Genomic DNA, 18,364 nt, shown 5'->3' on the forward strand with positions numbered 1-18,364 from the left:
TTGATGCGTAAACCCTTTACTAGAAGCTTTTCTACAAAAGTGAAATAATACTCAGAGGCAGTAAGTGATCACATCTCATCCATAACACCAAAGTCTCGTTTTTTAAATGAACCGTGCACAGAAAACCAATGAGAGAGGAAAGAGAAAGGATGCGTTCCTACTAGACTATAAGTGCTTGTGTTTAACTAGGCAATCTCCAGGGCAGCCTAGATTTCAGAAGAAGCCTCCAGGTTGCATTGAGTGACGTTATTGATGAAGTTCATGTATTTGGACAGCCGTGTGTAGACACCAGGAGAGCTGTCCATATGGTGCCAACAGAGGTGATCTTCAAACTGGCCAGATGCGATTCCCACCTGGACAAAGCCACAGGTAGCACGACACACCAGAGGACCCCCTATATCGTTCTGTGAAAACAAAAAATACAAAAAACACTGTAAAAGTACTGTAGCTCCTAAACCCAGATTAACAAAACGGAGAAGCCTTTATCAACATTATTATTTTTTTTGTATTTTATTTTTTTATTATTTTTTAAACAAACGTATAAACAAACATGACAACACACGATAAGATATACAAGCATTATTAACAGTGCACATCCAAAGAAATCACCATTTAGTTAAATGTCTTATACAGGATATACCCCTAATACCTGCTATCTAATACCCTACACACATATGCTCTAGCTCGTACCCCCCCCCTCCCGGACCCCCCATTGGATAATCCATCCATTATCCCTCGCTCCTAACCAGACACTACCATTATATGCTAGCTTTTATTCTCTCCACCACTTCTAACCACATTGTCATTTTGGATTCATTGAGACCCAAAATTCTTGCTGTAGATATTTCTTGATAAATCACATCGAGATATGTAATAATCCAGACCTTTCGGCAAATTTTTTCCGGTTGGAACCATCGTGATGCTATCAGCTTTTTAGCCACTGTGATACCCGATAAAACCAATCTCTTTAGCTGTGGATGTACTGCACACTCAAAAACATCATTCAGCAGTAATACAGAGGGGTGTACAGGTATATTCAGAGTTAAGAGATTTGATAATTGCTGGGTCACCTCTTTCCAGAATATCTTAACTGGTGGGCAGTCCCAGTACATGTGCATAAATGTCCCCTCGTCCCCATTTGTACATAAGGAGCATTTGGAGTCTTGTTTAAGACCCATTTTTTTCAGTCTTATAGGAGTCAAGTATGTCCTGTGAATATAGTTAAGATTGATTTGTTGATGGTCCGGGTTCCTTGATGTAAATCGAACATTTGCCCAGGCTTCTTGCCAATCAAAATCACTTTCCAGGTCTGGTATATCCCTCCTCCAGACAGAGTCTAGGTGGAGGGTTTCATACGAGGACGTTAGTAATTGATGATACAAATCTGAAACAAAACCTCTCGATGTCTCTCTTTCATAGAAGAATTTGTGGTATCTGTGGTGTTCAATTGGTATCTTTAATGGAACACCGTGAGACTTCAAACATAACAATAACTGTGCGTAAAAATAATGTGTGGACTCGGTGAGATAAAAAAAATTGCGTATCTCTTCATAACTACAAAAACCCTGTTTGTTAAAAACATCCCCTAATGAGTGTATGCCTTGCTTTTCCCATATAGGGAATCTTATAGGTCGTTTTCCAATCAAGAGTGCATTGTTATTGAATAAGGGAGTATGATTATGCCATTTATGTGGGTTAGAATATTTTTTCTGTGTTTCACGCTATATCCGGATCGCATGAGTAATTATGGGGCCAAATTTCCGTTCGCATTGCTTAATTGATCATTTAGTGTATGCTATGTCCTTCAGTCTATGTGGGGCTACTATATTTTCTTCTAAATTTCTCCAGGATACTAATGCTTGGGGATCAAACCATGTTGTCAATGGTCTTAAAGTGTACGCCTTAAAATAGTGGAAAAAATCTGGAAATGCCATACCACCATCTGCTTTGTTTCTCTGTGCAGTGGATCTTTTTATACGTGGTGGTTTGTTATTCCAAATAAATTTGTATGTGGAGGAGTGTAATTTTTTCCAGTAACCCTCTGGAGGGGGTAACGGTAGCATTCAGCTGAAGAAGTTGATTCTAGGTAGTACGTCCATCTTAACTATTGATATCCGTGCCTGTACTGAGTTTTTAAGTTTTGACCACCTGTCAAGGTCGTCTTTGATTTTGTTTTGGATTTTTATGTAATTGTGCTTCACCGTTTGTCTTATTATTAGTATTATTATAGCAAATATATCATCACTGAATTGCTGAATGGAATTTATTGTTTACCTGTCAGTCCAGCAGATCTGGACATCCAGTTGAGCGTTTTATTATTATTATTATTATTATTATTATTATTATTATTATTATTATTATTATTATTATTATTATTATTATTATTATTATTATTATTATTATTATTATTATTATTATTATTATTATTATTATTATTATTATTATTATTATTATTATTATTATTATTATTATTATTATTATTATTATTATTATTGTGCATTTTATTTACACTTACTACACAAGACATTGGTCTATCACTTTCGGGGCCATTCACGTATATATACATTATTGGGCGCCAGCGGTTAACGGCCAAAAACGTATAAACGTTATTTGATAGTTTTCCCTTTTTTTCCGATTTTAATATCCTATTCAATGTCAGGGACCTGTATGTTGCCGTTAAAAGGCATACTGGGACTCCGAAGGTGCAGTACCGGCCAGATCCTGCTAGTAGACAGTATCGAGAGTGCAGTAAACCCTGTTCCAGACCGGGTGTAACACTCAAAATGTCTCCGGACGGACTTTTCTAGTAATGGGAAACCTAGGGCTTCACCCGATCGCATTGAATCGTTTTCAGGACCCCCGATCCATATGTTGTGGTTGGTTATGTCGTGGACCAGATGGGCATAGGATGGACCAGATTGCGATCAAATAATTGGAATATTATTTTTGGAATACCACCGACCACAGGTAAGGACAATCTGACGTCAATTTCAGCTTGATCATGCATGGTTTTCATACCCATCCCCCTGATCGGCGCGTGTTGTGGTAATAACGAATGCCGTTATTGGCAATCAATTAATCAGAAACGACCCCCCCCCTTTCATGCATTCATGATGAAACATAATACCTATCATATGCATTTGATTTGAAAATAGTAGCGTGTACAGGGACGAAATGCCAATGGATTTAGTAGAATTCACGTTGCGCCCTATAGCCAGCCTCCCAGAAATGTACCCGGATCATTCAGAAATTATACTCATATTCACCACGGAATAACGCGTGAACGTAAATTTTTTTATTCTTTTTTGCATCTTGAATGGAAGATAGTTACTGTCAAATTACCATGGTATTGTATCCATAGCTATAATATAAAATATAGATTTAGCTCTACAAACAACGTGACGCACAGTGAAACTATGTAATGAAAACCTGGCCGTGCTATAGCTAGATGCTGAAATAGAATGGCCGCGAATGTGTTAACACATTGGGCGCCAGACCCGAGATTTCTCTGGTTATCTCGCCAGCAGTTGAGCGGCAAAACCATCGTTTTTTCTTTTATTCGATTTTTTTATTCTATGCAGTGTCACGGACCTTGGTGTTACCATAGGATCTCATTCTGAGATCCTAAAAGTGCAATACCGGCCGCATCCCACTATGTGGCAGTATCGCCCACCCTTTGAAACATTATTTCACACTGTGTGTCACATCTAATTTGTCCGGGCAGATAATTTAGACCAAGCCAAGTAAATCGCTTCATCTGATCACTTCGAATCGCGTTGAGCACACTTGAGGCATATCTTGTGCCACTTCATGTCAGAGACCCGATCGACATCAATACTGGAAATCGCGATCAGACAATTGGAATATTCTTTTTGGGATACCTCCTAGTAAAGGTAAGGACATTATGACATCAATCCTACTTTGATCCAACAATGATTTTGCATCAATCCGGCCGATCAACGTATGTAGTATTCAAAACGAATGCCGTTACTGGCGATCAAAGCATCAAAAAACGACCCCCCCCCCCCCCCCCTTTCATGCATTCATGATGAAACATAATACCCATTATATACCTTTGATTTGGAAATAGTAGCGTGTCCAGACGAGCAATGCGAACGCTTTTAGCAAAATTCACACATCGCTCCGTAACACAGTTACCAGGAATTAGCCAGGATCACTCTGAAACTATACAATATTCACCACCACCACGGTATAACACATGAACGTATACATGAAAAAATGTATTCTTTTTCACATGTTGAACGAGGGATAGTTACTGTCAAATGAGCCATAGTATTGTCTCCATAGCTATAATATAGAATATAGATATAGCCCTGCAAACACCGCAACGCACAGTGAAAATCCCTATATTTTACAGCGGTGGCACACTGAGTACAAGGATGGTGTGAATACAAAGTGTTAACTGCCTACTGCTGTTTTAGGTTGTTTGTATTTGTCTGGAAAGAAATATGAAGCACACCTGACCTCATACTATACAAATAGTCACAACCCTATTGGAAAACATTTTTGCCCAGGTTTATAGTCTGAAAGAGCAGGTTGGTCACATCTTCAAGGTCATACTGTACTCACTGCAGGGGAGGAAGTTATATAGGCTACAAGAACACATCAGCACTCACTTCGCAAGCGTCTCCGTATTCCGGATTTCCGGCACACATCATGGCAGGGGTGAGCTTGCGAACTTGATCTTTACAAACAGTCTGCTTAATGATTGGCGTTTTCAGCTGCATCAGGCTCATGGTGTCACCTGGAAGGAAAGGGAGAAGGCAGAAGGAGGGGAGGAGAGAGAGGGAGGTGGAGGTTAACTCTTCTGCCCCCTTAGCGACTATTTTGTGTTTTTTGCCTATATTTTTTTGTGTTTCTGTGTACAACGATGGCTGTGTTGATTATTATGTCATGAAATTGTATCCGTTTGCTTATTTTCCATATATTCACAGAATTTGAAAATATTAGATTTTGAAACCCTCTAACACAAAAGTTAACAATATTAGCTTTCAAACCGTCCATAGTGGTTTATTTCTTGCCATTAGGGGGTTAGGGTTAGGGTTAGGGTTACCCAGACAGAAAGATTAGGAGAAGGTAAAATCTCATCCCTGTGCCCGTGCCCACCCCAACACTTGCTCAACAGTCCCCTAACCTAACCCTAACCCCAACCCCAACCCTAACCCTAACCCTAACCCTAACCCTAACCCTAACCCTAACCCTAACCCTAACCCCAACCCTAACCCTAACCCTAACCCTAACCATAACCCTACAAACGGAAATATTTGGAATCTTTGATAGATATGTTGAGTTAGGTTCATAGTGGTATTCATAAAAAAAGAATTGGAACGAAATATTACAAATTAAGTTTTTTATGACCTTGAACGTGATGCAATCTTTTCATGCACTAATGTGACAACTCTGTCAGTTACTTTACAAGGCACAAGGGTTAAAGGACTTAAAGGACAGAGGGTACAGGTAATTGTTGAGAGAGAGGAGAATACTTCTCATTCTAAATGTGAACAGGCAACCTTTAGGCTAGCAATGTCCACTATGACCTCTGACTGTAGAACAGGGGCCGGTTGCACAAAACACCTTAGATTTTCTCCTTAACCCTTTCACTGCCGCACTACCAAACGTTTAACCCTTTCACTGCGGCAATACACAGAAGGTTAACCCTTTCACTGCCACATGGCAGCAGGTTACCCCTTTCACTGCCACACTACTTAGTTAAGGAAAAACATTAAGGCATTTACTGCAGTGAAAGTGATACTTAAGGGGACATTTTAAGGAAACTTTAACTCAGATTTGAAGGAAAACCTTAACTTAAGGTGATTTGTGCAACCGGCCCCAGAACTTTATTTCCGTCTTGGTTTTCCCTCTGACTGAACAAAGTCAACAACATGTTAGTTCCAACAGTCAGAGGTCATTGTTTAGTTGGACTATATATGAATTAATTAACAAATCATTGCATTTATATAGCGCTTTTGTCTACACTTTATTTACAGTGTAGAGTGGAAAGTGCCTCCTCCACCAAGGATATGTTTTTGTTGTGCTTATACCCTCCTCCTCCACCAAGGATATGTTTTTGTTGTGCTTATACCCTCCTCCTCCACCAAGGATATGTTTTTATTGTGCTTATACCCGCCTCCTCCACCAAGGATATGTTTTTGTTGTGCTTATACCCTCCTCCTCCACCAAGGATATGTTTTTGTTGTGCTTAGCTTCCTCCACCACCAAGGATATGTTTTTGTTGTGCTTACCCTCCTCCTCCACCACCAAGGATATGTTTTTGTTGTGCTTAGCTTCCTCCACCACCAAGGATATGTTTTTTTGTGCTTACCGTAATCGTTGCTGCCCCACCCGGTGACATAGCACTCCGCCGTCCGCCAGAACACCTCCCCCCTTGCAGACAGGCGCACAGGGGAGACCAGGGGGGAGAAGGCGACCCTCTCTTCCAGCCTCACCAAGGCGATGTCGTTGCGGTAGCCTTTATATTTGTACTTTGGGTGCATTACAAATTCAGATAAGCCAATATAGAATTCTGAGACACCTTTCAAGTCGGAGGTGCCCAGTCGAGCAAAAGAGAATTTAGTGAGTGGAGGTTGAGCTAAATGTTCTCTGGAACAAAAAAAAAAAAAAAGACTAAATAAGAATACATTGGCTAGCTGAATTGAAGCCAAAATGGAAATTATTGCATACATTGGACACACACACACACACACACACACACACACACACACACACACACACACACACACACACACACACACACACACACACACACACACACACACACACACACACACACACACTTACGTGTGCAAGCAAAATGCTGCGGTCAGCACCCATTCATCACTGAGGAGTGAGCCACTACATTGCATGCTTTTAATGCCGTTGGTGATCCACAGGTTCACCATCCATGGCCAGCGACCCAGCGCAGCCTCGTCCCCGCCCACAATGGAGCTCCGGTCTTCGGGGGGCAACACTGAACCTGGTCATACACCACAAATACTCATACATCTACACAGGGTTCAAGTTATCACCTGAGAGCTATGGGGGACCCCTGAATTGTTTTAAAACCTTTTTTTCCTGAAATTGTGGCAGTTTTCGAAGTCATATTTAGAGGAATAACTCATTAGGATTAGATTCTAATACTAATGAGTAATTAATGACATCACACAACAGTCTAATCATTAAATGTCAGTCTCATTCTTAACCATCAATATTTGTTCATTTTCTTACTGACCTCTGATATATAATGCCATATTTACTTATTTGCATCTGATCAAATACAACAATTTAATTTGAAAAGATTTGACAACATTTATGAACTTGAATGAACATTTATTTGTCTCTGCACTTAAAAAATTCCAAAGGATTTATTTAGCAATGTCTTGGCGTTTTTACATGGAAGGCAGCCAATGCATCACTCCTTGGCAAATAATCAGCTGTATTTCGTTTTCCAAAAGGTCCACTGACTCGGTTCCCAGCATTGTGGTGGTTGAGCAGCAGCGCAGTCCAGGTCTAGTTGAGACTCGGTTCTGGCAGAGGCAGCCGCGGTAACATTAACAGGAGCAGAGCTAACACTACTAGCAGTGTCAACTTCACTGCCAGAGAGAGCTGCTGCGCTAACAGCGTTAGTCTTTGGCCTTTTTATAAAGACGAAGCTGTCCAGCCTTGTGGCGGGTTAAGCCTTTTTTTCTGCGGCATGTGGCGTACTGTTTACTTTTTACTTGAGTTGCAGTTGCAGGACATGAGGACCATGTGCAGCACTGCAGCCTCCTGTTTACATCACGTTATGCAGCTTGCTGCTTCTTCACCAAATGGGTTGGGGGAGTAGTATTAGTAGACACGCTCATGGGCGACGCATAGCGGCTTGGAGGTGAAATGCAGCCTATTCCACAACATTAATTACTCGGTTCTTTTAAAAACTGAAGAGAAAAATATTATCTATTAACACTTTGACTGCCCATCACGAGTTTTCTCGGGTTTACCCCCCGCTGGTTGAAGGCCCACCACTCCAGGCGCTCAGATGTGAAAAAAGCGCCCCCTATCGTCTCCCAGATGGTAATTCACCCTTTTGGATTGAACTCAATGAAAATGAATGAGAAAAAAAAAAAACGGAATCCACGTTTTACTTCTCACTCATGCAACCGCCGTCGACCAGTTTCACTCTGGAGCTTCAGAGCAGTGGAGATTATGTGTTTTTACACTATACTCGGTGGATCAATAAAATGATCGATTTTTTCTAATGGCGATCAGGAATTGGAATAATCCATTTGGATACCATCTGATCTCAGGTAAGGAATCTATGTTACCAGGCTTAGGATAATCAGATCCGTTTTCACGGAGATATAAGCTTTTATGTGATTACGTGATATGGCTGTTTCACTGTGCGAGCGGTTAGTAACTAGGAGAATCGATGTTCAGCTCGCGGCACGAGTGTGCATGCGCACACATATACTATCGATAATCTAGCGTTTATTTTAAAACGATTCATAAATAGGCAGAAAAATTACAACGTTCTAGAATATTCCAGTAAAGGGCGATTATCATAGAATGTCTTATTTTTTCCGTGAAATCGAGTGCTTTTCAAAATGCTAGAAAACGGAAATGAACCGATAAAAAAACAATCTGCTTTGACAATGTTGACTGGAAAATGAGTCTTTGATAAGCGACGGGCAGATTAGACACATTAGCCATAATTTAAAACATAGATTAGGCGATATTAATGCTAACATTGAAGTGGTGCTGGGCATTCAAGGGGGTAAAATGGAATTAAGCTTGGGCAATCAAAGTGTTAACAGTTTATTTAGGTAACATAAATAATACTAATTCGTACATTAAAATTGAAAAAATTTAAAAGACAATTATATCGTTTTTTTGAGAGACCCCCACATGACTATGGGGGCTCAGACTCTATCTATGGGGGCTGAGCCCCCATTGGCCCCCACATAACTCGAACACTGCATCTACATGTACATCATCTTTCATGATCTTCTACCAACCTCAACTCAACTAGCCTATACAGTTTCAACAGTCTCTCAATCCACTCAGTGTCATTTGTAAGCATTTTGTCTAGAAGTGAGAATTTAAGTAAGGAAGAATAATAATATGCATGACTACAATTTGATTATGTCATTATATCTCTATGTGTATCAAGACAACTCACCTGCTGCATCGTCTCCATCCACAATGGAGCTGCGAGCTTCAGGCAACACTGAACCTGGTCATACACCATTTTGGTGGAGAAACGCAAATACTCATACATCTACATCATCTTTCATGATCTTCAACCAACCTCAACTCAAGTAGCCTATACAGTTTCAACAGTGATTGTATCATTGTCTATAGAATAATAATATGCATGACTATTCAACAGTCATTATATCTCTATCTGTATCAAGACAACTCACCTGCTGCATTGTTGACCAGCAGAACCACAGCAAGTATCGCCCACATTACTGAACTTGTCACCGTCCAAGACTTTCCTCTGCAATCTCAACCAGACCCTTCAGTTAGGAGAGAGTGAAGGCTGATACAAGGGCTGTAGTCAGATGTTTTCTCCTTTTATCAACTAACAAATTCATAGGGGCCGACATGCGTGTGTTTTGCATTCTGATATGAGGCGACTGCTATCAGCAATCTGATAAAGCGTGTGGAGGATGCTACGTTCAGGACACTTATCTTAAATGAAGATAAGAGAGCACTAAAATTATCTATTCTTATGTGTTATCTCTTCTAGGAGTCCTGAGATGATAAACCTTCTAGTTTGTGCCTTAGAAAAGCTTTAAACTTTCTGTGATGTTCATGTTTGTTTTTTAACCCTTGTGTACCCCTGGTCCCTTTTTCTACTTTTTTGAAATATTTTGAGTGTGTGTGTGAGCACAGCGGTGTCTGTGTTTATTATTATTTCATGAAATTGGGTAAATATCTTAATTTTACATATATGTTCATTGTCTTAAAAGCTTATAACATGAAACACTCTAGAAAAATAGTTACAGTATTTACTGCCTTGTTTACCCCTGGTCCCTTTTTCTACTCTCCGTCCGCTCCCATGTTAAAACGGCATTTTTAACCATTTTTAAATATGCTCTCATTCGTTCAATTCTCGATATATCTACCAAACCTTTGCATATTCCACGAGCTAAGGACCCCGTCTAGGTCAGGATGTGCTGTTACCGATGTAAAACACATGGTGGCGTAATCGCTCTACGGATAACTTTGCCACAATTCAAGGGAGGTGAGGTAGGCTGTACCAGGCTGTACCGGGCTGCCAGTGATTGAAACCCGGAGACATCGTTTGGGGTGGTGGGGGGGGGGGGGGGGTGCGAGTGGATTTTCTGAGACAGAACCAGAGACGAACCGGACCGCGCAGTCGACAGCGCGCCATACGCCGAAATACAAGCCCCCCATTGCCGGCGCGCGCCACCGAGGAAGTGTCATGCACGGAGCAGGTCTGGTTCTCTTCCCAACAGCGAGGCGAGTCCAAGATTTCTGCCGCAGAACAACTTGGAACCGCCCGCACCAGATTTGGGTAAGTTGAGCGCTTAGTAACGTTTCGCCTCAAAGCCGTTTCTGGCTGAACTAGTCATCGAATCTTTAATATTTTTTTTTATTCGTATTCAGAGGTATTTCGTCGAGATATTTCTAAATGTAATGTATAAAAAAAAAATATGAGAAATATGGTAAAAAACAACATTCATCAGTTTTTTTCGATGAGAAAAAACGTTGTAACGTTTCGCCTCAACGCCGTTTCTGGCCGAACTAGTCATCGAATCTTTAATATTTCTTTTGATTCGTATTCAGAGGTATTTCGTAGAGATATTTGTAAATGTAATGTATCAAAAAGAAATATGAGAAATATGGTAAAAAACAACATTTATCCGTTTTTTTCTATGAAAAAAAACTTTGTAACGTTTCGCCTCAACGCCGTTTCTGGCCGAACTAGTCATCGAATCTTTAATATTCTTTTTTATTCGTATTCAGAGGTATTTCGTCGAGATATTTCTAAATGTAATGTATTAAAAAGAAATATGCGAAATATGGTAAAAAACAACATTTATCCGTTTTTTCGATGAAAAAACACGTTGTATCAAACAAACACAGGTTTGAGTGGTTATAATTCATAAATATGAGTAATCTGTTGAGAGATATATTGAGATTATGCTATTACTGTTAATCATGGGTAGAAAAATGTTTTAAAAATAGTAAACAGTTAAAATTATATGGCTTTAAACATGATGTATCATTTCATCTCTTAAGCCCAGTGAGCTCCACCATTGCTAGGGAAGGTTACATGATCCTAGTAGCCTCAGTAGTAGTAAGACCCATTCAAACCCCACTGATATGCATGCATGTCCATCTGAAAACAAGTTATTTATTTTCATTACTTAAAATATGGAGATATGTGTTCTTCATCTGTCAGCAGTGATAGGGAATACTTACAGGTAGACTGAATTCTAATATCAACTTTTTTTTTTAATAAGTCATTTGGCTTGTTGTCATGCACCTCCAAGCCTCCAGGCTTCCTGTCCCCTTAGGGCCCGCGTCCACTTGGCGCATATTTCTGACCGCACGCATCTGTTTTCAATGTATTCCAATGGGGAGGGAGCGCATGCGGCCGCATGCGGCCGCCTCTAGGAAGTGCGCTGCCGTCGGCTTCTTTTCTCAGCTTTTTTGTGCGGCCGAAAGTTGAAACTTTCTCAACTTTCAGAGCGATGCGCTGGGCTCATTTTCAGACAACCAATCACAGCCATTCATCTACCACTCTGTTTGTAACCTGACACCGGAGCTGTCTGGCTGTCTCCCACAGACCATTGAGATTCGCGACAAAACTAATAATAATAACTACACGAATACACTACTAAAAAGCTAATAAAAAGCAAAGGGCGAACTGTGGTGTCAGGCAATAACTATATATATAATTAATATACAATAAAGTTATTCAAATATGCTATAATATGTGCAAAACCGCGGCATGGCTGTAGATTTCGTTCTGTCATCTACAAGATGCGCTGCATGCCAGCGCTGCCGGCGCACTCCCAGCATGTTTCACGGAGAAATATGCGCTAGGTGGACGCGGCCCCTTAGGCTGTACCCCCTTTGTTTTCCCCCACTCTACCCCGGCCTGTCTACTCTATCTCTCTCTCCTCTAAGTACAGGCATGGGGTTCAGGTGTGTGGAGACCAGAGGAGCAGCTGATTTCTGCCTGCTGATTGCTCTACCTACAGTATAGACCTGGCTCATGATGTCACCATGCTGCCAGATCGTAACTTCTAGTATATCGTATATGTCACAAATGTAACAGTACTATATACCTGTATGTCATGTATGTCCCTATGTCATAAATGTCATGATGTCATGTATGTTGTGTATGTCATAAATGTCACTATGAATTGAAAATGGGGGACCCTGATGTAAACAAGACAAACGTCTTTCTTGGTCTGCATCCCCTTAACAATTGTGTGTATTGAGCCGTACTGTATTGTACCCATTCTGCAATCTGTTAAATAAAGTTTTCATTCATACCAGTCAGTCATAGTATTTAGCGCTCATCCTTGTATTATTCCTTACCTGTTTTGCCTTATCTAACCCTGTCTTGTCCTCCTTGCCCACAGTCCTCTACCTGGCTCCTCTCCCTGTCCTCGTGTTCTGGATCCCGCGTATGACCTTCGCCTGCCTGACTACTCTTCTCCTCGTTTACCTCCTGGACTGTCTGAGAACCCGGCCCCGGCTATGACCCCCCGCTTGTCTGACTACCCTTCTACTCGCCTACTCCTTGGACTGTCTGATAACTTGGTTCCATCTACGACCCCCCGCTTGTCTGACTACCCGTCTACTCTTTATTTCTTTATTTCAGATCCCCATTAGTCTCAGCAGCGACTATTGTTCCTGGGGTCTGGATACAAACATATAAAAATCAAACAAGAATAATCAATAAAACAACATAAAAACAAAACAAATATCAATAAAACACCAATCAAATATACAAACAAATATAGAACATTAAACAAATCAAAATCAGACATACAAACAAATATAGAACAATAACAAATATACAAACATATAGAACAAATCAAATATCAATAAAACAACAAATATCAATAAGACAACAAATGGAGACATCTCAGAGAAAACTAAAACGTGCTCAAAAACAGCACAACATTCCATACACTAATACTCCTCATAACCAGTTTAACCACAAGACAAAGACATTCCAAATCAACGCATAACCCAACACAAGAACCCAATCATTAGACACAGATTAGACCCAACCAAAATCAATCTCTTTCTGCATTACAGCCCCTCTTAGTCTCCTCTTGAATCCCACCTTACTGGTAATTGAAACCAAATACTGTGGAAGTCTATTCCAGTAGGACATTGCCCTGTACAATACAGTTTTCTTTAAGGCTTCAGTTCTGGGTCTCAGCAGGGCGAACCGACCCCTCAAGGCTTGTCTAGTGCCACACCCCTGCCCACTTTGACAACCTAGGATGGCTTAGAGTAGACGACAGAGTACAGCAACTTGCAATGGGCCTGGTCTACAAGATACACTACGCGACCAAGGTACCCATGTACATGTCAAAATACTTCCCAAAGGTCAGTGAATACCACGATCACAACACCAGAGGGAGCTCCACAAATCATGTAAAACCCAGATTCGGCTCAAACAAGGGACTAAACACGTTTCGCAATTATGCCACATCAATGTGGAACGCCCTACCTAAAGCTGTAAAGGAATGTGAATCACTACCCACTTTCAAAAACACTCTAAAAAAACACCTACGTGAGACTGCAATTCGAAACTGGCCCCTACAAATGTCCTAACCTAGTTGTACAGTAAATGACCAAGTAAGGCTTTGTCAGTATTCCAATGTACAGTGTAAAATGTGTGTGTGTCCCCTACCCAACCCCCCCCCCCCCACCTCCAATGTACAGCCCTCACCCACCCACCCAACCCCACCCCACCCACCCAACCTCCTCCAATGTACAGTTTCTATGCCAAATGTATATACACTCTTTTTCTGGACACTTTTGTATCACAAACAGTACTGTATTTGCAAATCTGATATGTCATAAATGTATAGATGTAGCAGTACTGTCTATCTGTATGTCATGTATGTCATATATGTTATGATGAATTGAAAATGGGGGACCCTGATGTAAACAAGACGAAAGTCTTTCTCTGGTCTGCATCCCCTTAACAATTGTATGTACTGAGCTGTACTGTACTGTACCCATTCTGCAATCTGTTAATAAACTTTTCAATCAATCAATCAATCAGCCATGACCATCACTTGTAAGCACCAGCTGCGAAAAGAGGCACACAGGTTTATGTAAAGTATAAATATTTCTCATAAACAAAATAAGACTACACACTAGTCTCTCATTGACTCTCATCCATGACAGTTCCTTGTGCATTTTTTCAACACTGTTTCTAATTGAGCTATGCAATGCAAGTCTTATTTTGAGTAAGCTGTATTTTATTTAAGTCTTATTTAGATGCATTTGGTCAGATTGCTGGACAGTAGTCCAGATGTGACCAAACTAGCGATTGTATGACTTGCTTGGTAGATGTGTCAGTTAAAAGATAGGCATTACGTCTAATAATTGAAATACTTCTGCTCATTTTTGTTACAATATTGTTAATGTGAGTTGACCAAGAGAGTGTTTCATCTATTATAACTCCGAGCAATCTGGCCTCCTTAACTTGTTCAATATCTGCACCCTGCAAATAAATATTTAATCTGTGTTTCTCTCTCTGAGCATGCTTTGAACAAATAATTAGACATTTTGTTTGGGATGCATTTAGTTTCAGCTTATTTACCGTGACCCATTCAGAAATCTGCATTAAATCACTTAGAAGAAGACTGCTGAGGTCTTTGGCATTGCTTGCCAAAGCATATTGTAGTGTCATCTGCATAAACGGAACTGCTTGCATTTTCTTTTTAACTATGTGACATATCATTTACCAATATTGAATATAATAATGGTCCAAGGCAACTTCCTTGAGGAATGCCACATTGTAGCGTTTTAACGCTTGATAAAGTTCCATTAAACAGGACACATTGTTGTCTCATGAATAAGTAACTTTTCATCCAGTTAGTAGCTGAGTGTTTGAAACCATAATCAGCTAGTTTTGTAAGCAGCAGTTCGTGATCAATGACAGTACTGTACCAACTAATAATTTACAGTCAATATTTCTTAGCCAATCATCAGCCAATTGTGTAAGGGCTGTGCATGTTGAATAGCCAGGTTTATAAGCATGTTGAAAGTCAGAATTTATGTTATTAAGGGAGAAGTCATTTTGAATTTGTTTAAATGTAATACTTTCCATAAGTATACCTAAAAACCTATTTAGTCCAGTGAATGATTCTTTTCTATTTTTTGGTAGAGGAGTGACCTTAGCTACCTTCCATATTTGCGGATAAATTCCTTCTCAAATTGAATTGAATATATGACATATTGGACCAGCAATACTTCCAGCTGATAGCTTTAAAAGTCTACTGTCCAGATTGTCGTGACCAGAGGGTTTGTCACATTTTAATTCAGACAATAGCTTTTCAATTTCTGAAAGATTTGTGACCAAAAATTCAAATTCACATTCTTTGTCCTTCATGATCTGACTTTTTATAATTGAATCTGATAAGTTACCATTTACAGGTGGCATGTTGTTTCTTATAGTATTTACTTTATTTGTCGAAATAGTTATTGAAATAATTTGCAATATCCAAGGGCTTAGTGATGAAACCATCCCCAGATTCAATAAATGATGGCATTTTACCCATTTTGTCTACCCATGATTTGATTCAGAGTACTCCAGAGTTTTTTACCATCATGTTTTGTTTCTTCAATTCTGGATTGGTAGTATAGCCTTTTTTTTCTGTTTATTTAATTTGGTCACTTTATTTCTTAGAGAGCGATGTGCTAACCAATCTTCTGAATTCCGTGAATTTAGAGCGATTATTTTCAGTTTATCTCTTTCTTTCATGTTGCTCCTTAGGTCAGTGTCTAGCCAAGGTGCTTTGATAGATCTTACAGTACGTTTTTCTATGGGCACATGCTTGTCACAGACAGAGGAAAATAACTTCATAAATTATCCTAGGGCTTGGCTTCTGCAGTATGAATACACTAAAATACACTGTCCCACTTTATGTTGTGCACGTCTTGAATAAATAAATTATCACAGACATTTTTATAGATTTTTTTATGTATGATTTTAGGACCTGCTTTGGGGACTTTGACTTTTCTTGCCATAACAATCATGTTATGATCACTGAATCCAATTGGCACTGAAACAACTTTTGAACATTTATCTGCTGAATTAGTAAAAATATGATCTATACAAGTTGAGGATAATACACCTGATTTGTTGACATTTATTCTAGTCGGTAGGTTTACCATTTGGGATAAGTTGCATACCGTGTCATTAAGCTTTATTCTCATAGAGCAGGTATTAGATAGCCAGTCTATGTTTAGGTCACCTACCAAATAAATTTCTCCGTCAGTGTCCGAAACATTTTGAAGCATTGTACAGATTTTTTCAAAATATGCAACGTCGGAATTGGGTGGTCTATAGCAGCATACAAGTAATGGCTTGAGATGCGGCAGGTGAACCTGAATCCAGATGGCTTCCACATCTGGCCAGTTAAGATATTTTCTTATTTTTGTTGGAATTTGTTCTTGTATATAAATGGCTACTCCTCCACCGTGCCTGTTTCTATCAAGTCTAATTATATTGTACCCTTGTATAGTTACCTCAGTATTCTCAATTGTTTCCTCCAAATGAGTTTCAGAAATTGCCACTATGTGTAGATCATTTTCAAACATTATAGCACTCAAATCATTTACTTTATTTTTCAGACTACATATGTTTAAGTGGGCGACTTTCAGCCCTTTTCTGGGGAGTTTAATCAACATTTAGTTTAAGTAAAAGGACAGGGCACATTTGATTGAGTCATTCTGATGACAGGGCACATGCAATTGAGTTCGAGTGGAGCAAGGAATAGTGAAGTCAGTTATGTCCGACTGGTGAAGAGACATGTCAGATCTATAAAAAACAAAACAAATACAAAAGTTAAAGTTAAAAGCAGACTAAGAATTAGTGTGGGAGAAAACATTTCTATAAGAAGATCTATAAAAATCAACAAAAGAAAAACCAAAGCAACACTCACATGAAGCAGAGACACACATCATACAATTTACAGTAGGTGTACGAGTTGTAGTGCAAATCCTTTATTAATAAATATAAAGTGTGTTTGTGTGATCTAAAGTGTGGAGAGTGGGTGCTGCAGTGTGTTGTTTGTTTAAGTGAGTGTGTGCGTGTGGGTGTGTGTGCTGTGTGCATTTGATGGTTGTTGCATAGTGTTTATTGTTCGTTTAGCAGCCTGATGGCCTGGGGATAGAAGCTTCTTCTGAGTCTTTCTGTGCTCGCCTTAAGACTCCGGTATCGCTTGCCTGACCGCAACAGTTCAAAGAGGCAGTTGTTCGGGTGGCTCGAGTCCTTAATAATTCTCTTAGCCTTCCCCTTGCACCGCTTGTTGTAAATGTTCTGGAGGGTGGGAAGCCCCCCTCCAATTGTGCGTTCGGCTGAACGTGTCACTCTTTGTAGTCTGCTTACGGTCTTGTGCAGTGCTATTCCCAAACCAGGAGGTGATGTTGCCAGTCAGGATGCTCTCTATTGTACATGAGTAGAAGTTCCTAAGGATCTTCTGACTGACTTGGAACTTCCTTAGGCGCCTGAGGAAGTAGAGGCGTTGTCGTGCCTTCTTCACAACACTGTCAATGTGTGTGGTCCATGTCAAATCCTCGGATATGTGGGCTCCGAGGTACTTGAAACTGTTCACTCTCTCAACCGGTGCCCCGTCGATGCTGAGGGGGCTGTAGTCCTTGACCCCCGACCTCCTGAAGTCCACAATCATCTCTTTTGTTTTGCTGACGTTCAGGGAGAGGCAGTTCTCCTGACACCACTGTGACAGGTTCTCTACCTCTTCCAGGTAGGCCCTTTCGTCGTTGGCAGAGATCAGGCCCACCACTACTGTGTCATCAGCTAATTTGATGATGGTGTTGTTGTTCCGCTGTGCTACGCAGTCATGTGTGTACAGGGAGTAGAGGAGGGGGCTCAGAACACAGCCCTGGGGGGCCCCTATGTTGAGCGTGATGGATGAGGAGGTGCAGTTGCCTGCTCTTACCACCTGGGGTCTGCCCGTCAGGTACAAGGTACTAACACTATCGGGTTATAGTAGTTACTGTGTGCGGTATAAGTAGCGTGCGGCTAATAACATATCTGAGTCCTTAGTAGTCGGGTTATAGTAGTTACTGTGCCGGTATAGAGTGCGAGCCCAGATACGTGCGTGGA

At 40.3% G+C, this 18,364-nt stretch overlaps 1 protein-coding gene across 1 annotated transcript; it reads right to left on the reverse strand.

Moving 5' to 3' along the window:
- Window positions 1-9,544, reverse strand: LOC311241122 (venom protease-like). The gene is made up of 6 exons (XM_084329824.1): window positions 9,420-9,544; window positions 9,176-9,229; window positions 6,820-6,994; window positions 6,344-6,621; window positions 4,638-4,765; window positions 1-404 (listed from the first exon to the last, which is right to left on the reverse strand). Exons 1-6 carry the CDS (start codon window positions 9,463-9,465, stop codon window positions 207-209), a joined length of 879 nt encoding a protein of 292 aa, XP_084185950.1. The 5' UTR covers window positions 9,466-9,544; the 3' UTR covers window positions 1-206.
- Window positions 9,545-18,364: the final 8,820 nt, after the last annotated feature.

The sequence above is a fragment of the Notolepis coatsorum genome, assembly GCF_963971535.1.
Source record: "Notolepis coatsorum genome assembly, chromosome: 14".
In the NCBI taxonomy this organism is placed as follows: Eukaryota; Metazoa; Chordata; class Actinopteri; order Aulopiformes; family Paralepididae; genus Notolepis; species Notolepis coatsorum.